This window comes from Psammomys obesus, unplaced genomic scaffold, assembly GCF_907164565.1.
Source record: "Psammomys obesus unplaced genomic scaffold, mPsaObe1.curated_primary_1811, whole genome shotgun sequence".
Taxonomy (NCBI): domain Eukaryota; kingdom Metazoa; phylum Chordata; class Mammalia; order Rodentia; family Muridae; genus Psammomys; species Psammomys obesus.
The window spans coordinates 24698335-24708275 of record NW_026592118.1 but is presented as its reverse complement, the minus strand read 5'-3'; the positions used below and the strand labels follow the sequence as shown (position 1 = coordinate 24708275).

At 38.5% G+C, this 9941-nt stretch overlaps 1 protein-coding gene across 3 annotated transcripts in view; it reads left to right on the top strand.

Annotated features, from left to right (window-relative positions):
* The window catches only part of Elapor2 (endosome-lysosome associated apoptosis and autophagy regulator family member 2), a 166425-nt gene that overhangs the window by 139915 nt on the left and 16569 nt on the right, over window positions 1-9941 (top strand). For 2 of the 3 annotated variants that reach the window (XM_055612798.1, XM_055612797.1), the window contains 3 exons: window positions 5931-6057; window positions 8126-8304; window positions 9330-9495. In XM_055612798.1, the coding sequence (XP_055468773.1) occupies window positions 5931-6057; window positions 8126-8304; window positions 9330-9495 (472 nt within the window). Of the gene's footprint in view, window positions 1-3145; window positions 3173-5930; window positions 6058-8125; window positions 8305-9329; window positions 9496-9941 lie in introns of those variants that run through there. The other variant, XM_055612799.1, reaches the window with a different exon arrangement.

The following is a 9941-nucleotide window of genomic DNA, read 5'->3' as shown; positions in this document are numbered from 1 at the left end:
TTCTTTCTTTCTTTCTTTCTTTCTTTCTTTCTTTCTTTCTTTCTTTCTTTCTTTCTTTCTTTCTTTCTTTCTGCAGGGCTGAATAAAGATCTCCAACTAACAGGAAAGTAATAGACAGGTTTCTCAGACCACTTTTGAGGAAGACTTATTTTTGCATCTTTTAGGAAGCTTTAAAATCTTCAAGGAAAAGATGCTAACTCAGCCTTGAAATGCCTCTTGCTCTCCAGGAAATCTCAGAGGGAGACCTTGGCAATAGTGCCACATCAGGAATTATTCTTGGCCAACCAGGCAAAAGTGACTTCAGTATTCTTAATGTCAGCAGGGTCTTTGAACCTTGGTGGTCAGGAAAACTTCCAAAAGACGCTTAGCTCTCGAAAAGGGGAAAGTCTGGACAGGGAGAAGAGGGGAGTGTGTGTGTTCTAAGTGTGGATGTGAGAGGGGCTTTGCTGTCTGGACTTCCGTTTCATCTGTGATCAGAAACTTCAGCCTGTCTGCTTGATCTGGCAGATGTATGGATGTGGTTCCTGATCCTGAAAAGTGTGTGCAGTGGATGAGGTGCTATAGATGAGAACTTGACAGTGTGGCATCTCTGGCAGATAAACTCTGCCAGCCAAGTGTCTTCTGAGACTTTTTTTCTAACAAACTTTACTGCTTCACTGCAGACTAAGTTATGAGGGACTGCTGACCTCTGGTCAGGAGTACAGACAGATGGGCGTGGAGATGAAGAGACTCCATTTGTTAGGGAAAATGTATCTGTGAGTATTCCTAGAACAGCCCTTTTAAAGGCATGAGACATTTGAGTTAGTGAAAAGATTACACCAGTGCCTTCTTAGAAAGCAGGCTCTGATAACAGATCTATTGTGAAGTCCTTGAGTTAAACATACTCACTTCACTCAGTAGGAAGCATCGAGCGTGAGGTTGTGAAGCTGCTGAGGACCACACCTGGGATGGAGTAACCTCCTAATCGCTCTTGTTCTTTCATGACAAAATGCTTTTTCATCTTGGTATTTCAAGCTACTGTCCTTCAATGGGCCCTGAGTGGAGATTTGTCAAGAGGCACACTAAATAAGGAGGCAAACAGCAGATTTAATCCCAGGACCCAGCTGAGCAGATCTGCAAGTTGCTTTTGTCTTATTTTCATGGAACTGCCTTTTTCAAACATTCATCATTAATGTTCATGTAAGAGTATGATCTTCATCTCTCTTTCCTTCCTGCCAGTTTATGAGCATATTCAAATGCTATAGTTCTTTTCCAGTTAGTCTAACATTATTTTGTGAGACCCTCTTGCAGAATTCAAGTTCATTTCCTCATCAGCATGACCTCTAAAGATGCTGCATCTCACCGAAGAGATGCTTCACAGTTCTGTGCTGATGGTGTTTGAGAGTGGGATACTCTAGGGCTTCATACCACAGGCTCAAATTTAGTCTTTATATCAAAGTCGTTAGGTTTATTGGACTCTAACGCAGTATTTGGTTGAGACACCAAGAAAAGCCTATTGAGATAAAAAAAAAAAAGTCTGTCTATTTGAAATTAAGAGTTAGAGATAGGCTAAATGAGTTCCTTATCTTTTCTCTCTGACTCCTTACAGAAAGATAATAGATAACGGAATTTGAAAAATAAGATAACACAAAGATTAAGACAAAAAATGTCCCTAGAAGAGACATGAACTGATGCATGTAAAAGCTTTATGAACATTTGAATATACGCAAAAACACTGTGAGCAAGAAATGGAAAACTTTTATGCAGACTTGCCAAAATTATACAATTCAACATGAATTTACAAAAACATGAGTAAGTCATCTTAAGACATGAATATAATCACATCGTGAAACATTCGTGTCTTTTTTAGAGCAATTTTGAAGAAGGGATGATAAAACAACTTTTTTCCACTAAGGAAAACAATTTATAGCTAAAAAGAAACTAGGGTGAGTTAAATAATGTGGTCTCGAACAGGTATTAACTTTTGGAAATTAATCTAGAGATCAATCTTTAGAAAGGGGAGTAGTTAAAAGGTGTGCTTGTATATCTCTGGATCTAAGAGTCACATGTAAAAAATGTCCTTATGTTAAAATTCAGTTGTCTAGGTCTGAGAGTGTGTGTTCCCTCAATTCATATGTGAAAATGACATTGCAATGCTAGGTCCCAGCCTGGGGATATTAGAGAGCAGTAGCTTTGAAAGGTGGTTAGGTTACAGAGACTCTGGCAATATGAATGACATTGCTGTTCGTATAATGGTTCCCTAAAGAGCTAGCTAGCCTGTATGCTTATGTGTATGCCGTATGAGTACACAGTGTAAGATAGAAACAGAGGGCGAGCCCTCACTCAGAAGCTCTGGGAACTTCTGGGAGCTCTGGGATTTCCCAGCCTCTGCAAATCTAAAAAATAGTATTCTGTTATTTTTCAAGTTAATGTGTTTTGCTCTAGCAGACCAAATAGTGTAAGACACAGTTACATACAATTGCACTTGTCCTTTAGAAAATGAGGTAAGATACCGTGTTTTAATGTGTCCAACATGAGAAGGCCTTTTCCCAATGCCCAGGATCTGCAACAGAGAGAGGCTATTCCAGGAGCTGCCAAGGCTGAGAGGAGTAGGCAGCAGCAGGTCACATGACGGCCTGTGTACCCTAGTGCTCCTCACAGGGATGGCTTGATCCAGACTCTGAAACTCAGTTTGTACCAAAGAATCAAAATCGAGTGCCACACATGGTAAAAGAGTCATTGGGTTAAAAAAAGAGTCATGGGCTTGGTTCTAAACTGTATTTAACCTAAGTGTATCCTTTAAAAAGTGAAGTCTACCAAGGGCAGGTACCTTACCACTAGTGTGTTGACACAACAGCCTTATAAATGACACGAATGTCTAGGTGTTTTTTTTTTTTTTCTTGAAGTTTTTGTATTTTTTTTTTCAGTTCTTTAGAAATTGACTCACATTGTTAATAGTCTTAAATTTTTTGTGGTGCTGTAAGCTTCCCAAGTTTGCCTCTCTCTTCTCATGCATTGTAACTGTCCAGTAAAGACAGGGTAGCTTCCACATTGACAAGTTACAAAAACAAGGCAGGGGAAGGAGGGAAATTGTCAGCTTAAAGTCCAGTTTGAGTGATCTCCAGAAGTTTTCGCAACTTTAATTTTCATTTGTGTTTCTTTTCAGAGTTTAGCAGACTTACTCTTTTCTCCCTACCTGAGGATCAACAGTTTGTTCCTTCTCTAGCTCGCCCTTCTTGGAAAGAGAGAGCAGAAAATACCTTGAGAAGAGATTTGAGCTGAAGGACACAAGAACAATTTCTGTTAAATGATCAAAAATATAGCTATTTTAAAAATTGAAGATAAGAGTTATGTTGGAATACCTTTCTAGTTGGAAGTTGAAAGTTATATTAAAAAAAAATCAAAGAACTATTTTGAATTGCCTGTTTTGACCTAGAAGACTGGGAGTAGGGAATGATACTTTGTGTGGTATCATTTTTACTCATTGTGTTTATTCTTCTTTTAAGCCCCTGTTTATTAGTGTGTACATATTATTTTTTTTGTTTTATAAATAGGTAGATGAAGGCAGCTAATTATTTTTACTTTTTCCCTAAAGAGAAATTTACTATTATTGCTTGTCTTTGACAAAAACAAACAAACAACAAAACAAAACCTAGGCCACTTTTACTGCATAATGTAAGAAGGATTGTTTGTTTGCATCTGAACTGGATCTATCTCATCCACAGCACAGATACTTTGGAAAGACTGGCTTGTTAAAACAATGAGGTCAACCATTAAATGTTTAGACATTTTTGTGTTCATATTTTAGGATGTCTTGGAATGTATTTAGTTAACTAAGAATTTGAAAATTTGCTGGTATCTAGAAAAATAGTTTTGAATTGTATATAGATGTAGGCTTTTGGGTCTAATGGAGCCTTTCTTGGCTCTTGGTGAGCTTGACTAAGGGAACTAGGGTAACATGATCAATGGTCACCAATGTTACCCTGATACAGTAGCTTCCAAGGGCCTTGTCTCATTCCCAGGAAGAATATGGAACCAGAGACAAGGAGGTGAGCAGAGTGAAAGTGGATGAATTAAGGGAAAGTGAGAAAAACTCCCAAGAGTCGGGGGATCTCTAAGGGAGGAATACTGTCCAGTCTCCCTGCCCAGTGAGCTTCTACGGATCTTATGGCCAGAAATGGATACCAATCATCTTTATTGGGATCGGATAGAGGGGTCCACAAGCCTTATGCATGCTCCCTGGGCCCAGCTCTGTCCAATGTGAAAGTTACTCCTCCTTTTATGGGGAAGAGACATTTGTGCTATATGAGTAGCTCATGATCTATCACAGACTGTCTATGCTGCCTGTTTGAGGGTTACTAAAATATTATTTACAGTTATACAGAATCTACTTAGATTTTACCCATGGTTTCTCAGTGTAATCTAGCCGGGTCTATTCTGTCCCTCATCTGTATCTTCACCCCTTCGTCAGTCCAGGAGAACCAGGATCGTACTGCAGTGTGGAGTGCTATGTTGACCTGATGGCTGCTTGATTCACTTCTGAAACTCTCGTGGCTGTGTTTTTCTTCTGCTATGAGAGACACAGGTTCTCTTCAAAAATTGCCTCTCTGAGGTATATTGTCTTCAATGGAAACTATAATCTGCTTGACATCTGAGGCTTAGGACTCTGGCTCCTAACTATCCTCGTTGCTTTACCTTTGGGGGTCCAGCAAGAGTGACTGATGTGTGTTTTTCTATCAGTTTATCATACCATTTCCATCCCTTTGGTAGGAAGTTCTTTGCTTCCTTCTGTGTTACTTATTGTAAGTGTTCTAGACTCAGCTTTGATCCCAAAACTTCCAAGAAACATTTCCAGAAGTTCTTATGGTAACAGTTTGTGTCAGTCCCTTAAAGTTTCAAAGAAAACAGCTTGGGGCCAGTGAGATAGACCAGTGGATAAAGGTGCCATGCTGGTGGCCAAACCTGATGATTTGAGTTTGATTCATGAAACCAATATGGTAGGTAGAAGGAGAGAATTGACCCTTGCAAGTTGCTCATCTGATTGCCACAGAAGCAGTGCAGCAGGTCCATGAACACTACACACACACACACACACACACACACACACACACACACACACACGCATATACACTCAGGATAAAAGTTCTATACAGATGTGGCTGTATAGAATTATAATTCTATGCAAGCCATGTAAACTATTCAATCCGTGTACAAATCAGTGATTCTTCAGATTCCTAATAGAAGTATGTAGTCATGACCACAACTAATTTTAGGTCATTTTCATCATTTTCCAAGGAATCTCTGAACCTTTGTTCTTCATCTTCCTGTGTACTAACCCTCAGAACTCTTCTGAGTTCTAAGCAACAAATTATTTGCTCTCTGTCCCTATTCTAGACTTTCATATGGGGTAGCATCATATAATGTGTATTATTTCTGGCTCCTTTTCCACTGAGCACAGTGTTTTCAAGGTTCATCCAAATTGTGGCATCTATCATTGCTGCATTCCTTTATAGCCAGTTAGAAGTCCATCAGACAATTACACTTACACATTTGGGCTGTTTCCACCATTGGTTATTCTGAGTAACCCTGCTGTGAATATTCATTACCAACATTTGTGTGGGATACACTTTGCTCTCTTGGGCTTCTACCTTTGAGTAGACACATTATACGGTACATTCATGTGTAGTTGTTTGAAGAATTGCAAGACTGTCTGAAAGTAGAGGGGCCTGTTCACATTCCCATCCACAATTTCCCCACTTTCTCACCGTACTCGGCATTATTCATCTGTTTTATTCTAGCCACCAAGATTGTAGCAACATGAAGGGCTATCACTTCAGTCTCAGCTTCTTTAGGCCTTTTTTGTTTTCTATGAGTGTTTTCTCCCCAGTGAGCTTTGGGAACTGGAGTGGATTGAATGCATTAAAAGAGCTGCTGTTTCTTTAAAATTTTAGCAAGTGTCCAGCGGGCACCTGTGATGGCTGTACATTCTACTTTCTATGGGAGAGTGCAGAGGCTTGCCCTCTGTGCACGGAGCATGACTTCCATGAGATCGAGGGAGCCTGCAAGAGAGGACTGCAGGTAAGGACCAACCTACATAGTCATCCTGAGCATATATCAACTGCTATTCTCCATCGTGTCTGTGACTAAATGAGGATTTCTTTGGATGCTAAAGCTTCACCACTGAGCAAAAGCAGTGACCGCAAACATATTTCAATGTGTATCTTTTAAAATTCTAAGAATTTAATTTGTAAGGACTGCTTCAGTCCTAGTTCCTTCCCTGTTCTTTTCAGTTTCCCACTTTGTGTTGACCGGGCATGTATGTCCACTGTTCTGTAAGTATTTCAAGTACGGAAGTGTATAGTTTACAGAGTGTGAGTCCTTCACGCATAGCTGATAGAAGCAAAAAGACTTCATGGCTTGTGAGGAAAGCACTCTTATCAAATTGAGATCTCAAAAGTCTATACCAGGCTCTAAGTATGTGTTAAACATCATACCAAACATTACACAGCAATAAAGATTTAAAGCGATACTGTGTTATCAGTAAGAGAAATGCTTTCGAATTTATCACTAAATTTATCTTCATCCGGTTCCAAAATCCCCCCTCCATGCTGGAATAAGGAACTGTTCAGCTGCTGTGTCAGCTGTCTGTCCATTCCCCGTGATTCCTGATCAGATGATAGGATCAAGCTTTCCCATGAATACTTTTAGAGTGACTACGAACTTTTCCCAGTTATATTTCTTTCTTTGACAGTATCTGAGGTGCTGAGTGAATAGTTTGACATGTTGGGTTTACATATATCTTTATAATTTTGAGTTTTTGAGATGTTTAGAATCTAGTCAATGGGGCTTTTACATATATCTTTTATTTACTTCTTTCGTTTATAGTATTTGTTAGAACCGTCTAGGCTTTCACATAAGCATGTTTGGTGGTGTTGGTAAAATGTACTTTAAATGAGGTTCCCATGTACTAGAGTTTACATTTACTCTGGCTTATGCTGCGAGAGGTGGGGTTATCTTAAGTGTGTTTCTCCTCTTTCTCATAAAAATGTCACCCGTTTCAAAAGTAACTTATTGATGTTTAGTTCAATAAAAATGATAACCCTTTCTAAGAAGATCTAAGAGAAAACTGAACGTTTTCTTGATCCTAAACCATTCTCCTGCGTATTGTTCAAAACTCACAGTAGAAATGTGTGTATGCACGTACAACAATAAAGTGAAACATGGCTGGATCCCCTTGTTAGAGTTCAGGTAACATGACCATCATACACCAGAAAATTTAATGACAAAGCAGACGTGAAACGAAATGCTCCATGTAACTGGACTTATGGATCACGCAAATAACTGCTGGTCACAATGTGTGTTAAGGTATAAAAGGAAGACTGTGCTGAACTCTGATTTCCATATTTGATCTGCCTCATTTTATCACTTTATTTAAAAAAAAAATGCTTGTTAAGACCCAGCGCATTGGCTTTTTTGTTCACTGGTTTCTTGTCACTGCTATTTAGGACACATTAGGAATTGAACTCTCTACTTTGGGAGGGTGAGAATGCTTGCTATGAGCAGTGATGACCCGAGGTTAATGCCCTCCTTAGTTTGGTAAAAGCAGCGTGTGTTTTGGGCACCTATCTTTACACGAGCTATTTCCAGTTGGTGAGCTTGTGGTACACTTAGGTATCCCAGGACCAGGGTGAGTAGGCCACTGCATTCAGGGACAGGTTTATTGGGTTAACTTGCCTACCGATTGGATATGTGAAGTCCATTCCAATTAGTTGTACTAAGTAACCTGAGATTGTATTTAAGAACAAGGGTGAAAGTCTGGCATCATCAAAATTTAAGGAAAGAATCTCTAGAGAAGTGTCAAAGTGGAGTGATTTTTATTCTACTACTTCAGCATGTGGTAAACCTTTCTGATGGGACAGCAAACATTTTTATTTTAATTTTGCATTTTCATCATTTACTCATTTTTCTATAACTCTTTCTTCCTAGTATTCAATCATATTAACTGAGTGGGAAATAACCTTTATGTTTATGATGAGAATAGAATTAGCAAAACTCTTTCTTCTGTGATAAGTTGGCTCAGTATCAGTTTTAGCTTTTACCATTCAATCCTAAGCTCATCTATGGTCTCGTTTGTTTGTTTTAAAAGGAAATACTGTACGTATGGAATGAACCTAAGTGGTGCATTAAAGGAATTACTTTGCCCGAGAAAAAGTTGTCAACCTGTGAAACAGTTGATTTTTGGCTGAAAGTGGGAGCTGGTGTGGGGGCATTCACAGCTGTTTTGCTGGTGGCTTTAACATGCTACTTTTGGAAGAAGAATCAAAAGTAAGTAACCTCATTGGGATGACCTTATAAAAACTGGAACACCTGTTTATGCTGTGAGAAATTTAGGCCTAATTTTTGTATGTTGTTCTTTCCTTCCATGCCACAAGACATTTCTGGTGAGGAAGGTGTAAGCAAGGCATTTGAGAAAGTAAGGAGAATAAGTGATTCTTGTTTTGATAAGTGAAAGTGGAAAGAGCATTACTGACCATTGAATTAGTCTTTAGTTATAAAAATGAAAAAGTCTAAGCTACTCAGATAGGAGCAGGGCTGAGCCGGAAGGTGGGTCTGCGTTTCTCTGGGTCTGTTTTACTTTCTCTGACATAATCTGACTTCTTGTTCCATCCTTCCAATTCAGTTTCTTTTACAAAGATGTTTTCAAAGAAGCAGTCTGAGCAAATGGGCAAATACCATATCTATTTATTCTAGGTCTCAAAGACTCTGGTGCTGAATGCCAAGTCCCAGTCTTGCATGTATCTATTACAGGGCTTGAGTCTTTGCTGATGGTTTAGAGCTTAGTGGGAACATGTGTGTTCTAATTTCTAGGAATAATTTTCATATCTGAGGTCATAAGTAAATAACAAAAGCACAAATGTAGTAGGGATACAGTAAAAAAAGCCAGCCACCTGCTTGATATTCTCATCATCATTATCTAAACATTAGAAAATGTGACAGTGAAATAATATTGACACATTAATACGTTAAGGAAATACATTCTGACCTTGAGGCTTTTCTTTGTTTTAGAACTGTTCTGTATAATTGGACAGTAAGGTCAATGTAAAATCGATGGTAAAATTTACTGTATTGAACTGATTTTCTGACATTCTGGGGAATATTTTTATGTCGATGGTTGGTAAGTGAGAACATTTAATTGTACAGCCCTGGGTAAGAGGAATTTGCTGTTGGAGAAATTATGCAGGACTATCAGGACTATCTTAAAAGCTCGTATATGAACATTTATAAAAAATATGACTTTATTATTACTATAAATGGCTAGATTACTTATCTACTTATTTACTTCTGCCTAGGTTGGAATACAAATATTCTAAATTAGTAATGACGACTAACTCAAAAGAGTGTGCACTTCCAGCTGCAGACAGCTGTGCTATCATGGAAGGAGAAGATAATGAAGAGGATGTTGTATATTCCAACAAGCAGTCATTACTAGGAAAACTTAAGTCTCTGGCCACAAAGGTGAGAGCTAACTTTTAACCTGGAGTTACTGCGCATGTGTATATCTACCAGGGATCATGGTGACCTGACGTCATTTATGCAAGCACTGCCATTCAGAACAGTTGTGCCTCATCAGTATTTGCTCAACAAAAGTATTCTTAGAAAGTTTATTATATTAGATTAATAACTGAACGCAATATTTACAAGTTAACAAAGTAGAAACCACCTGTACAGCCTCCATGGAAGTTAGATGAGAAATTTTTCTGTTATCAAAATAATTCAAAGCTGAGTGACCTCTACAGCTATTAAAAATCTTTTTGTTTTTTTGGAGAAAGAACTTAAAGTTGGTTTGGAAGGGAAGGGGAGAGGATCTGGAAGGACTTGGGGGAGGAGAAGAACATGATCAAAATATATAAATTTAAAAATTGTTTAAATAATAAAAAATATAACAAAACATTGATTTTTTT